General features: G+C 40.0%; 1 protein-coding gene across 1 annotated transcript in view; it reads left to right on the top strand.

Annotated features, from left to right (window-relative positions):
• Positions 1-14452, top strand: part of arhgef39 (Rho guanine nucleotide exchange factor 39) — a 28791-nt gene that overhangs the window by 5654 nt on the left and 8685 nt on the right. Inside the window, exons 5-8 of the mRNA XM_088289000.1 lie at positions 2172-2292; positions 3032-3150; positions 9348-9418; positions 12781-12909. Of these exons, the coding sequence (XP_088145126.1) occupies positions 2172-2292; positions 3032-3150; positions 9348-9418; positions 12781-12909 (440 nt within the window). The remainder of the gene's footprint in view (positions 1-2171; positions 2293-3031; positions 3151-9347; positions 9419-12780; positions 12910-14452) is intronic.

The raw sequence follows: 14452 nt of genomic DNA on the forward strand, positions 1-14452 counted from the left end.
GGGGGTCATGATGATAATAATAGCTAGAGCATGAAAGGTAGATGAGACAAGACCCGTTCTGTGATCAAGAAAACTCGCCGCTATTGTTTGTGCGATAACAGCGAATTGACTTTATGTTTATTTATTAGTCATGTTAATGGCGGCCCAACAATTGATATTCGTGCCGCCCCCAGATGAAGACGCCTCGCTGGGAATTGCCGGGTGAGGTCATAACCAGCCCAGATGTCGCAACTGCTTGGAATTAATGCAGATTAGCGCCACACGTGCCGAATACTAATCCCGTCGTGCTGCTGATGGCCAGACAATTTAATTGCTGTGTGTAAAAAAAAAAAGGTAATCTTTAATTTCATATTTATCATAATAGCCCATGGCAGTAAGAGGGAGGGAAAAAAAAAAGAAAAAAAAAAACGGAAACACTATATTTCCCGCCCTTTGCCCTCGTTAGAACTCTCTCGGCTGCTCCCGCATCTCCTGATTATGAACAGAGGCTACCTTGGCGTGCAACTTCATTAAAATCTATTTAAATCAACTTCAACCGAAATGTGCTCCTTCCAGCGTGTGCGAACAGAAGTCTCTGGGAACATCATTAGAGAGTGGGAATGTGTGCGTGTGTGTGGTACTTCCTCTAAGTTTGGATAACAAGCTCCTTCACCAGTGTCAACACCCCCAACCAATTGCGTCCGTGTTGCTATAATGTGCCTGACAGCCTGACGACTGTTTTGCCTTTTGCCTTGATTCACTTGTTTTGCTCCTTGCTGCTTCTCGCTACAAAGTGGCCCCGGGTGCCCTGAAGGTAGACCTCCCGTCTGGGTCCTGGTAAATACACCGAGGCCTACAAAACGGCACTACAGAGCCTCTTCTGCTAAATCCTCCCTATTAACAATATAAGGGCTGGTGCGCTTGGAACAGTCCTTCTAAACTTTGCTCAACCTCGGCACTTTCTCTAAATATGTGCGCCTTTTGCCGCAAAACGGTACCTCATTTGAGATCACACCGATGCCGAACAGCGGTGTTTTCTCGGGCGCTAACTCAAAGTCCAACGCGTTTTGACTGCAGGCTAAATGCGCGCCGGAGGAAGCGCTTGAAAATTAATGTGTCAGGTGTGTTTGATGCGCAAAATAAACGCGGCGTGTATTTTAGGAGGGCGAGGACGATGTCACGCCGTTGCGATTGTCTGTCTCGTCAGCGTCGTCTAAATATAGGTGATTAGTAGGGCTGCAGGTTTTGAATTGAGTTAAAAAGACGCGTTGGAAACTTGCGACACGACTGAAACTGGACTTTCATGAACCAATTCCAGTGGCGACTCACACCTGGCGATTTATAAAAAAAAATTTTTAAAAAAATCATGATTATTTTGAATGACATTGAAATCACGATTAATAAAAAAACTTTCACTGATTTAAAAATGTTGTTACGATCCCTGCACATTAAATCTTTTATTGTTTGTTAAGTACAAAATGACTTATTCTATCATAAATAGTATATATATATACTAAAATAAAATAATACAAAAAATAAATAAATGAATAAATATGAATACCAGCTGCAACTGCAGTGCACACGTTGGCCATTAGGGGCACATTGAATCTTTTCTTGTTTTTTTTTATTAAGTACAAAATGACTAAATGACTAAATGACTAATTCTATCATAAATAGTATATATATATGTATATATATATATATATATATATATATATACAATAAAATAAAACTTAAAAAAATGAAGTGCATGCGTTGGCCATTAGGGGCAGTGTGGTGCAGTGTCCGCATGGAGTCCACGCTTGAAAAATGTTGCGATTAAATTCTTGTTTTTCACAAATTGCGGCAAATATGTTCTGAAGCATTATTATATTACTTTATTATTCCTTCACTATTTGTGTATAAATATTCATGATTTGAAGAAAGTTGATGCTAATATGCTAATTCCTGGTTAGCATGTCAATGGGATTCTTCATTGACTTTAGCATTAGCACTGAAGATGTTTTTGAAATGAAGCATGTTTGGTTTTTAATTCATTCACGACCAGCCCAGGTAAGATACCTATACCCGTCAATGGCAGTGAGTGAGTGAAAATATATGTTTAGTTTTTAAAAAAAAAAATGCATTCGGGTTGCTTTCGCAATGTCAGGAACATGCAAACACCTGAAGAAAATAATACTCATGTTTTGCAGATCTTTGCTCGTTCACCTGGAAAACGGCTACTTCGGAAGGGGCTTTGACCAATTCTGCCCTCAACTGCACCACTACAACATCTTCGTGGACAACATTTACCATGCCAAGAAAGTGCTCTGGGTAAGCCTGCAGCATTTGCGACGAAATCCTGATTAAATGTGCCAAATTTTTTGGAAGGAATTCTAAAATGAACTTGTGTTGTTATTTTTGAACAAACATGACAAGCTCGCGGGTCAAGCTCTCGTCATGCCGCACGAGCCCCGGCAGCTTTATTTTCCCGACTGACATGAGTGACAAGTTTAGGGCTTCATGCCCCCCAAAATGTTGACACATACTCATGCTGACATGATGCGCAGATGTATTTTTAATGACATCACCACCAGCGCCCCAACCCCTCCCCCTCTTCACCCGACACCTTCTCCATCCAGGCCCTGCAGCCCAGGCATAATAAGTAACAAGAGGGGGGATTTTTGAGTTTGTTAGCGGGGACTATGACATGAGGGGTCGTCACTGTTATGCCCATCATCGGGTGTGCTGGCTGAATGCAGATGCAGCGAGAAGAAAACGGGATAAAGTCGCTCGATGATGCGTTCCATTGTGTGTTGTCATAACCGATACGTGGCGAGATGTTTCTTTCGACCACCTTGTCAAAGGCGAGTGCATAAGACAAATTGATCACGTCACGTATGGTTCGGAGGACCTTTCTCATGATGAGGTTACGCGTCGCGAGTTTGAGTTCAAGGGAAGATGAATAAAAACGCAATGAATGAACGGCGATATGAAATAGCCTTGAAAGCAGGAGTTCCGCTTTGCTGCAGCTGCGTCTGATTGATCAATTGCGTTCCTTTTGTTGCTCCAGATCCAGCTGAAGAAAAACAAGGCCTTCAGACGCTTTAAGAAACTTCAGGAAGGCCGGCCCGAGTTCAACGAGCACAAGCTGGAGGACTTGCTTCAACTTCCGATCGAGCGGGTTGATCAGTAAGCTTTGCAAGGACGTTGATTTGATTTCAAGAAATTCCGTCAAATTTTATTTATTTATTTATTGATTTTTTTTTTTATTTTATTTTAACAAGAACTTTGGCTTGTTCGATTAATTAGTCACACGGCAACGTTAGGCTCATGCGAAATTAGTGTTGGCACAATACCAAAATTCTGACTGATTCTTGAATAAAGTATCGTGCTATAGATGACACACACACAAAAAATAAAAAAATAAATATAAATTAATATATTTTATTATTAATTTATTTGATTATTTATTTTATCTATTCATTTATTTTTTTCTTTAAAATCGCATGAAACGAATGTCAATTTTGTATTATCTGTTTCCCTTTAAGTACATATAAGTTTGAAATTACCTCAATAGTGGCAGATAACGATATCAACACTTTGAAAACAAAATCCGTGTATCGGGCTGATACCGATGCTTGATATCGTTCTTCACTTATCCCTAAAAATAATACTAATACCAAGGTTTTTTTTTTTTTTTTTTTATCTGTACGACACTTACAGAATTTGCATCTTAATGGGCATCTCTCGGGCGTGTATGCCTTACGTTTCCAATCATAAAATGGCCACAAGAGTCGTCGTCACCGATGCCTGGTATTGGTACTCGCCAATCTCTATAAAGTACATAGTATCATTTCATTTTTCATTTTTGACGGCATGCATATATTGTCCAACCCTGATGTTGAATTTATTTTTAAAAGAAAGACAAAAACTGGCTGATCATGAGGGCGGAAACTTTGTACTTCAAGCCTTTAGTATCCTCTCGCAACCAATAAATGTCTCGCTGAATGCTGATGTTTAACAAAGTTCCAACAAGAAGCAAGATCAACAAAAGAAAAAGCAGATGGTGCCAAAAAAACATAATTGAAATGCTTGCATAATAAGCATTAACTGTAACTATTATTATAAATTGGAACAGCGCACCCCCCCGCCCCGACGTCCCCGCCCCGATTCCCCCTCCACTTCCACATGCTTACGCTCGCAGAAACAATATTATTTTTACGTTATTTAAAGTAACGCCGCTTTCTCAACGGTATTCTTTTCCCAGTGCACTTTGAATAAACAGTACATCCTTAACATATTCTTTTTAGAGCAAACAAAAATGTTTCCAGACCACGTTTTTTTTTTACCAACTAATGAAAAGTGTTATGATCACATTCCGCCACTTCCTTAACGTGTCTCCGATTTCACGCGTGAGTTGTTTGTGCTGTTTGATTGTTTTCCTCTCGCCAGCCTTTTGCCGCGCCCATTGCGCAATCTCTCGTCTCCATGACAGTTATAATTATTATTATTTGATGTGGCGCCCACGTATGCGCGCCTTCCGTCGGGGAACTGTCAAAATCTCGTTTGTTAAGTACCGCTTTTGCGTTCGCTGTAATTTCACGCGGTCCTGATCTTGCTTGTTAATTAGTGGAACAAGAAAAGAAATCATCTGAAATGCGCTTTCCGACGCGGCGCCATTCGTGACACTGGTTTATCAAGCCGCTTGTTTGCATCTTAATTAGCTAGCGTCCATGCTCATCATCGTTGCGGATGTTCCGTCCATCCAAGCGACTTGTTTTGAGATGAGCTAACTTCTGAGAGTTTATTTTATGGTTGATATTTATTTATTTATTTATTTAGTTATTTATTTATTTATTTGGGGTTAAAATCAGTAAATTATGCAACGTTTTAAAAAAAAAAAAATTCATAATAAAAAAATAGTCACATTTTTAATTTTAGTATTTTTTTAGCATTTAAAATGTTAAATGCAGTGTTTAAAAAGTCTACACACCCCTATTAAAATGCCCAAATTTTGAGATTTAAAAAAAAAATGGACAATGTCACCCTGTAAGCTTTGCTAAATATTTATTTTTTTTAATCTATAAAGTGAAATAATGTGGTTGCGTAAGTGTTCACACCCTCAAACATGGGATGCGGCTGTGCAACCAGTGTGTTTATTTTTTTTTTACATCTTTCGAAAAAAGATTTTTGATTGGAAAAGGTTACACAGTAGATCACGTTAATAGTGAAAAAAAACAATAAAAATATTTCCACCGCAAAAAGCTTGCATTTTGAACAGGGATCTGTAGATTTTTCATACCCACAGAAAATTCTACGGCCGTACTGATCATGTAAACGCCTCGCTTTGATGACACGGCGCAAGCGACTCATTTTAAACACACTCGCTGCGAGGAACAGAACAAACGTTCCCAATAGGGGGCCGTTACGTACACATCCTAATGTCCTCATTTGGACACGTCTACTTAAACGTTTGATGTATTCTGTACATTTACATCCCTGTTGCTTTCATTGCCGAATAACAAATTGCTTGTTGTGTGGTGATAATCTTTTATATTACTGTAATAACGAGACAAAGTTGGTAGTTGTTTACAATTTCTTGAACAAGGTGTAGGAAGACAAAGACTGTAGTTTAGAACGTGGTCTTATACGCACTTTAAAATGGCAGCGTCTTCGTAGAACCTGTCTATGACGAAAGAACTTTTTTTAAAGTCCAGTATCAAGGTGCCGCTTAAACTCATTCAATCCATAAAACACAGGTATATGTTTTCAAAAATGTAGTCCCCGCCTCCCAAAGACGTATAAATACGTCTTTGGGAGGCGGGGACTTTTTTTTTTTTTAAGCGTCATAGCTCTGTGTTTTTATAGCATTAGAACACAATATTCTGTTGGCCTCGCAAAATCAGTCAAAATCCAGAAAAACGCTGGAATTGAGGTCGTTTCCTCGAGTGAAAATTTCTAGGATTAAACAAATTAATAAAAGTGTTAAAACAACTCGCGAATACTTTGCTAAATAAATGAACTCCATCTTCATAAATCACGTGATGTTTTACGTCTATCTCTGCGTGTCACGCGGCTGCTGTGATTAACGCATTCGCTACCATTGACGGATAAAGATGTCAAAAAGTATATTCATTTTACAGTAAGGAAGATCTTCATTCATGACAAAAAAAAAAAAATCTCCATGACGACTAAGGGAGAATCTAGGTGTCCATTTTGCAAAATTTCCATCATAATAGTTTGTGTGTGTCTTGATGAAATATGCTGCTGTAAAACATTAAAAAAAAATGGATGTCATCGTCCCTATGATGTACAATTATCTGCGACTCTGACATATAATCAGTCTTTGGGTTGCTCTGGGTTTCCGTCTCCACTCGCCGTCATTATCATCGATTCGTCTGTCGTCTGTCTCTACAAAACCCCCGAGACTCGAGGGACGTGTCTAAATCTGTGATGATTTTAAGTGGCACGGAGCTAATCATCCCCGGCTGGCCCCTTACCTTACCTCACTCCGACTCCAAACGCCAAGAAAATAGTTGTCCCGTATCGCCATTTTAAGGATGATGGATGGCGAGCGAAGCCCGGGGTGTGGATACTTATGTTGCTGCTGGGGGGACGACTAAAATAATTGCCTTTATTAAGTGGCGTTCACAAGACTCCGACTGAAGTAGTCATCTGTCTCCTCTCTGCTGAGTTCACCGTTATGACAGTGATGGGGTCTCAAGTTGATTGTGGCGCTGAATAACAACCCCTCTATGCCTGTATCGGCCACATTTGTGCCAATAATGGATGGCAGCAGGCCTTGGGATGCGTGTGCTCGAAACCAAGCGCAATTTAGCCTAACAAGGCTTTGACCCCGGCAGTAGGCTCAGAAGAGGACGTTCCGTGCAACAAAAAAAAAAACAGAGGTCTTTGGGTCATTGTCATTCTTTTGAAGCATTGTGGAGCGTCTCGTTGGGTGTTGTACTTGTCCGCCATACTTGAATTCATCTTTCATTTGACAAGGTGGGCTTTCAAATTATATGCTTTTGTGCGATTGGACGTTTATTCCGTCATCCGCTACAGTCTGGCACATTATGGCTACTCCAGACAAGGACAAACTTCTGATTAATTTCTTTTGAAATGTTTTCTGAAAGACGCAGTCGGCGGATACGCGGCGTTTATTTTTAATTTGTTGTGTATTGTCTGTCTGACCCTGCTGCTTCTTTGTCGGCGTTGAAGCAAGGCCGGCAATGGAACCAATTGCTTGGCTGAGGTAATTCCATTTGCAACTCACATGAAATTCGCCGTGAAAAGTTCAATATTATTGAATCGGCAGCCATTCAGGCTTGCACAATCCGATAATTAGGTGGACATTTGCTTTCAACGCACAGCGTCGTGAAGTAAAATTTCATAATCTGATCGCGGCCCCTTTGCAGCTGCCGCGAGAAAAGACGATGTAGTGAGTGTGAAAGGCGAAAGATTGATACTGATGTATCGTAGGAAAAAAAAAATGGCGAGTCTTTACAGTAGAAATAAAGCAGAGTTGCGACTGGATTTCACAATCTGTGAGCTGAAGATTTAATTTTTTTATTTTGAATTTACTCATTCACGACCAGCCCAGTAAAAAAAAAATTGATTTTGACGTATTTATCCGTCAATGGTATTGAATGAGTTAAGTGCATTTTTTTTTCTTTCTTTCTTTTTTTTTTTTTTTTGGGCTTTAAAGTGGGCATAATTATTTTTCCCCAATTGAGGAATTTGAGAGAGTGAGAATGGTATCCCATAATATATATTTTTTAAATAGCAGGAAAGAGCAAATAAAATAATTAAACAAATATTATTTAAAAAAAATAAATAAAATCTTCTGATGGCGTATTCAGTTGTCCAGCGCAAAATAACAATACAAACAAATTGTATTTATAGGAATTTAACGATTAATCGAGAATCAATTTAAAAATCGATTTATTTATTTATTTATTCATTTTCATGTTTAGTTACGGCGCTTCAAAAAAAAATGTGTTAAACATTAAAAATATTTTTTGTTTGTTTGCTTTTTTTAAATTACAAACAAAAATGAACCAGAGGACCAAATGCAGCTATTAAAATAAAGACATATTTTGATTATTGACTGCGTCATTCATTTTCTTTGAATTTTTTTTTTTTTTTAAGTCAAATCGAATCGAAATCGGCAAATGTTGTCGTGGTGGTGGCCGCATCAAATCACCCGCTCATACTTGTGATCGAAAATATGTGAGCTGGCGGGAATATGTTATTGTCTCATTATCTTTCTTTGCCGTGGCGCTAATGAGTGGGACAGGGCAGCTTAACAAGTGAGTGTCATTTACATTATTTGAAATCGGCTGTAATAATGCTCATTAGAGTGATTCCTTTGTTACACTGCTGCTGTAATTAGAATTTCATCTCAACTCCTTAAAAAAAAAAAAGAAAACCAGGGCACCCATTGCTAATAATGTCTGTAATGCATTTGTTACTACACGATGATACAAGGAGAGAAGGAACTGGAATTATTTCTTCTTTTAAAGTGCCCTTTAATTGACGTAGGCTTAATTAGAGCTTGTTAGGCATTCATTTCATTTCTAATCAGTAACCGAGTACACGGGCGCCGTCTTCTCTCAAAAGCCTGATTGCCGAGTCATTTAGTTGTGAAACTCTTCTTAGTCTGTTCGGAATTCATGATCCCAATGCAAAAAAAACCCCCCAAAAAACGGCAAGTTTGGCTTGTATTATGCTCATAAATGAATTCAGCACAGAAGAAAACATACATAAATCATTTTATTTATTTCTTTTTGCGCCAAATTGTGTTTTCTTCCCATTTTGTAGCACACAAGCAGGTCCAGGTTAATGAGAAAAAAAAAAAAAGACTTTTTTTTTTCGACAGCTGCCAAATGCTTTATATTTATTTACCTTTTCCTCTCAATTATACCAACAAATGCAACGGTGTGAAAAGCAGGTGGTCTTTTTTTTGGCCCGCCTAATGACCTCACTCAATGGCACCACCATGTCTCTGCATCCTCGCCAGACTACACAACAGACAGAGCTATAGAGTCCGGCACTGTTTGGAAAACAAAAAAAAAAAAATCAATCAGTGCATTCCAAGGTCGTTTCAACGGGGGGGGGGGAAACTGAAAAGATATCATAATGGGTATACTTTAGACGGTTTATATAAACATTATAAAAAAAATAAAAAAATAATTCTTAGATGCATGAATGAATTTATGTTGCAGATGATGTAAATTAATGAATTTATCTATGTATGAATCATTGAAACGATACAATAAATAATTAGTGCGCCTTATAATTTTTTGAAAGGGCTTTTTGTTGATATTTATAGCGGACATCCACTAAGCCCGATTTAGTCATTTCATGAATTTCTGTTTTCTTAGGTATAAAGCTTTACTGCAAGAGATGACTTCCAATACAAGTCCAGATCACCCAGAGTTCCAACCGCTTTCTCGTAAGTGTCTTTCACAATTGTGCTCCTGCCTCAGTCATCTTTATTTTTTTTATTTTTCTTCCCCCCCCATCGCTGCGTGTCAAGGTCAATATTTTTTTTTTTTTTTTTTATTGTTCAGTGATAAATACTGCACTCTCTATGCCGCCCTCAAGTGGGTGATGTCAAGGTTTTCACTGACACGTTTCCATGTAATTTCAGGATTCAGTAGCTGCGTGTACGCCTCCTGTGTTAGATGGTGCACTTTTAAAGTCCAGGTCACCAATACAGATGAACAGAATGAGTCGGTCAAGTCGTATCTGAAGGTGGAATACAACGTAGCCTGCACCAAACAATGCATTTGTACAAAAATAAGCCTGGTATTCCCTTTATTCACACTGGTGTCTCGGCTACTGCTTAGAAATACCCGACAGTATTTGTTTGATAGACCGATTATCGGCCGGGCCGATATTTCGCATTTTGCCGATTATCGGCATCTCCCTTTCAAGGCCGATAAATTAAAAGCTGGTTTATTTTGGCTCGCTGCAGCACACTTCTCTCGCTCGCTCTCTCTGCTGTGCTGTGCTGGTGACCCTGCCTGCAGAAGCAGAGAGGGATGATGAGTGTCACTCTCAAAAGGTTCTGCCGTGCGGTTTACCACGGATGCCAGCAGGAAAGGGCAATGAATTGAAACATAATCGACATTTCAAATTTAGCACTCTCTAATCGAAGAAAAACGCGGCGTTCGGATGAATGTATTGAGGTGAATTTTATTTGTCCCCGAGCCTGCGTGTTTTAAGCAATTTGACGTCCCAATAGTAGCTTACTGTAAATCGAAACACACGATAGGAATAAAACACATTTTTTTTTTGGAAGCATCGCCAGTGCTAATGCTAGCATGTGAAATCGTATTGACAGGCTAATAGAAAATTAGCATTGAGTTCCGTGAGTGATATTCTTTCGAAAAAACGGTTTACGAATAATTGAAGTAAGACATGCATAAAAAGAATTTGATAATAGGAACTGGAATATTTTATTTTTTTTTTTACTTTTTTTACTACTTTTCCCCTCAGTGGCCAATTTTTGCACAGCAGGTTTTTTTAAAAAAAAATTTTATCGTTATCATTTTAACATATTACTTGTTACTTAAAACTCGGAGTTAAAGGCGCATTTTTCAAAAATTTAGGTTGAATTTCAAATCATTCAACCTCCACTTTAGATGTCGCACGGTCGGTCCATTCGCTCCACAAAAAAGGGTGAAAACTTTTCGCCGTACCAATCAGTCACCCGACAGTCATTCTCAAAGAAAGCCCTCATTATCTTCATTTGGCGAATAAAGACTGCGTTAGCATTCCCTTTCATTCCCCATTTGCTGTTATTGTCGCGGCAGCGCTTCGGCCAGCGGAGAAAATGAAAGCGAGGCAAAGCTCAACGTGAGCGCAAGTTGCGCATTGATGTGGGTTTTTGACATAATTAATTGGGAGTGGATCAGAGGCTATTAAGCCGGCGCGATATTAATAAATAACGTCCTCCAACATCAACACAAATCCCGATAATGACTCATTTCAGTCGTCAAATAAACAGCAAAGTCGACTGAAGTGCGAATATACACAAGGAATTATTTATGGCTATCAATTAAAATCTCATTGCTGATGTGCTGCTTTTGCTTACAAATTAAAACTCCAAGATGAAGGTACATATCTGAAAGTGCTCCACCATCGCGTCTTCCTCTTCTCATTAGTGATCTGTTTTTAAAATCTGCTGCTTTTTTTTTTTTTTCTTTTTTTTTTTTTTAAATGGGGAAAGTGGTGAGGAACTTTCCATCATCAGCCCAATTGGAAAGGGAATTATTTAAAAAAAAAAAAAAAAAAAAAGTTCTCACATTGTATCTGATTAACTCGTTCGCTCCCATTGACGGATATAGACGTCAAACAGTAAATTAATTTTAGCTGGGCAGCATAGTCGAAGAACTTAATTGTTGAACTTTCTCTTGTCTGCGTTGCTTTGCATTCTCGCTCGATTTCATTGTTATAAGAGCGCGTTTTGATTCAAATATGACACTGATGAACAACTCAAGCGCGGCAACAAGGTACGACCTGAGAAATGATGCTGAGACTGTTCTAAAAGTTCTTCCGTGGTCAACTGTCTAAATAGGAAATAAAGAATCGCAAGATTCCTTCAGCGTGTCTAATTTGGCGGATGTATTAATAATGCCTCGGCCTGATCTTCATGTCAGGAACGCGATAATTAGAAGTTGTTGTATTTTTCCGAGGCAGCCGACGTAAAAATAGTCCGAGCAGGCAGAACAAAGGGGGGGGGGGGGGGGAGTCTACACGGATGCTTTGTTTGGTTTTACATTGTAATTGTTGTGAAGTTAAGCGAGCCAATTAGGCGGTGATTATTTTAGCAGACTTTGATTCCTCGGAAACAAAGTTGAAATGTTGCGCTTTGGAATTAGGATAAAGGCACGCGTCGTTGCATCGAGTGTGTTAATGATGTTGCTCTGAATGTTTGCGGCCATTACGCGTTGGAGTCATTTCATTTCCAATTCTAGCTCGGAATGCTTTAAAACAATTTGGAATGGGGATTTAATTTGCGGAAATTGAACAAATACACGAAAATTGGGCGTGATTGTTTCAAGCTTTTTTACTTGTCACTGGTTAGTTTACCTGTGCTGGCAATGAATGAGTTCATGAGGAATTTGGCCACGCCCCCCTCTCCATTGAAAATCATTGTACTTTCATTTGCTTATAACGTCCAAAAACGGTGATCGATTGGCACCAGAATCCTCTCCGTGGCGCATTTATATGCTCTTGCCCGCTTCAGTTTTTGTAAGAGGAGAATGGATCGCGCGGTATTTTGGATTTTGTGGAGGTGATCACGTTTGTTGTCAATAAATCGAAACTACCAAACTATCTGAAACTAATCCGTTTTAAACACCTGGCTTGCCTTTCTGCTGTGACGTAGACGCTGAAACTGGGAAAAATATCAAGCTGAGCTCCAAAAGGGGGCGTGAATCTCGTCACAAAATTTTTTAATTTTATTTATTTATTTTATTTTATTTTTTTAGTACTGATGTAATTTTTACATGCAATCCTTATATATAAGTGCCAATTTTAACGTCAATCAATTGTCCCATTACTGGTACCATAATCCCGCAAAGCGCCATAAACGGGCTAACGGAAATTAGCATCGATGTTACGGTGGCGCCGCGCATGTATTGTCTCTGCTCTAGAGGAACGATGACAATCTGCCTTGTGAAATTTCTTCAAATAATTTTGATTCATTTATTTTTTGCCCACCACATGGTCACATGTCATGAATGGGATTCGATTGAAATGCTCTTCTGATTGTGTGTGTTTCTTTTTTTTTTTTTTTTGCCGCAGGGGCGGTGGCCGCGGTGGAAGAGCTGCACCAGCGTATCCAGAACAATACCCGGCGCCACGAGAACCACCTGCAGCTGTGCCGGGTGCAGAAACTGCTGAAGGGGCGAAAGACGAAGGTGTTGGCTGCAGGTTAGGGAGCCTCTGATCACTTATTCTTTTCATCTGGTTGGCGCGGCACCTCAAACCACCCCTCTCCGCATCTCTTGCCGTGTCCTGCGGGACTTAAGAGTAGATATAGAATTCGTTTAATAAAGATGAATTGTGTACAGTTAGGTAAGTCTTTATATAGCCGATAATCAGGGCAACTTTCTCCGATGTGGTTTGAATACGTTTCCTTAACTTCCCTCTTGCTTAATTATTTCCCCTCTTCCGTCGTGGTTCTACTTGTGGAGCGGTGGCCCTTTTTTTTTTTTTTTTTTTTACCCCCCCCCTGCCTCCTGTTGTTGGTCCCCGCGGGACTCCGGCCTCCTTGTTGCTCCGCTCGCCCTGCCAATCTCCCCCGGGACCAATTAGAGCCCGGTCTCATCTTGCGGACTCGCTGATAAAAAGGCAGCCAAAGTGTGTGTGTTTTCTAGATACGCCGTATCATGCATGTATGCGCCAAGCCAAGCCACATGTGTGGGTGAGTTTGTTTCCTTGGATTTTTTTTTTTCTTCCTTCCGTTTGTGTTGGCGCAATAGAAGCGGCATTTCTCTAATGCCGATGTGGGAAGTTTCAAAAGCTCCTTTTATTCAAGTTCTCAGGCCCCTCGCAACTCCACCGCCTTTCCAGCCAAAAAACACCCCCCCCCCCCCCCCCCTTTGGTCCCACCAGGCCGACTTCAGAGCAGCCGCGGCCTCACACCGACCCATTTTGCTTCCCACTGCACCAGCATCGCCATCCCATGAAGGGGCGGGGGCAAAGCTCTGCCTTTTACAGATGAGACGCATCAGGCCTCTCGAACATATTAAATAGCTCGGTCGGAGATGCGGTGTGTGTGTTGGTAGAAACTGTGAGACACAAAGCCTGAATCAATGGGACATCGATACGGCAGACAGACGGCCCGTTTCCCTCGGAGACGACCGATTTCTGTCTGCCGACTGGTCCCTTCAATTTAAAACAAAGATATTTGGTCATTTTATCTCAGGTGTCCCTAGAGAAAATGATTGGCATAATAACAGCACAGCCGTTTGAAGAGGCGGTGACAAACATCTGAATACGACGACCATGGTTTTTTTTATTATTTTTTTTTGTTTGGCTTGTTATGTGACTTCGAGTCATCTCAGGTGTGACTTGCGTATTTTGAAAGTAGAGCTCGTACTGGCGCTCAAAATCCCCCTTCCTGAATCGTATTGACTTTCTTTTGGCAGTTGGCGAATACTTTCGGTGCGTTACTGCCAGTGGCCAGTAGGTGGCGCCAAAAGAAAGTAGATGAAGTAGTATTTGTAGCTTCCTCACATCACAAAAATGATTTACAGAGCAATCAGGATTTTACGTTAGGCCACAATGCAAACTAAAAAGAAAAACTTTTCCGTTGTTAAAAGCTGACCTTACCGTCAACACCCGGGTACATTCGCGGAAAGTCCCGCTGACATCAGAAAATCTAAATCTGAATACCTGTTTTGAGTTTAGCAATGTGCGCTCAGAGCGCATTTCCCAATGCACCCGTGATTAGGAAACAAAGATTTTGTTT

This window comes from Idiotropiscis lumnitzeri, chromosome 2 (genome assembly GCF_059441095.1).
Source record: "Idiotropiscis lumnitzeri isolate Australia: NSW breed Sydney's pygmy pipehorse chromosome 2, RoL_Ilum_1.0, whole genome shotgun sequence".
Lineage (NCBI taxonomy): Eukaryota > Metazoa > Chordata > Actinopteri > Syngnathiformes > Syngnathidae > Idiotropiscis > Idiotropiscis lumnitzeri.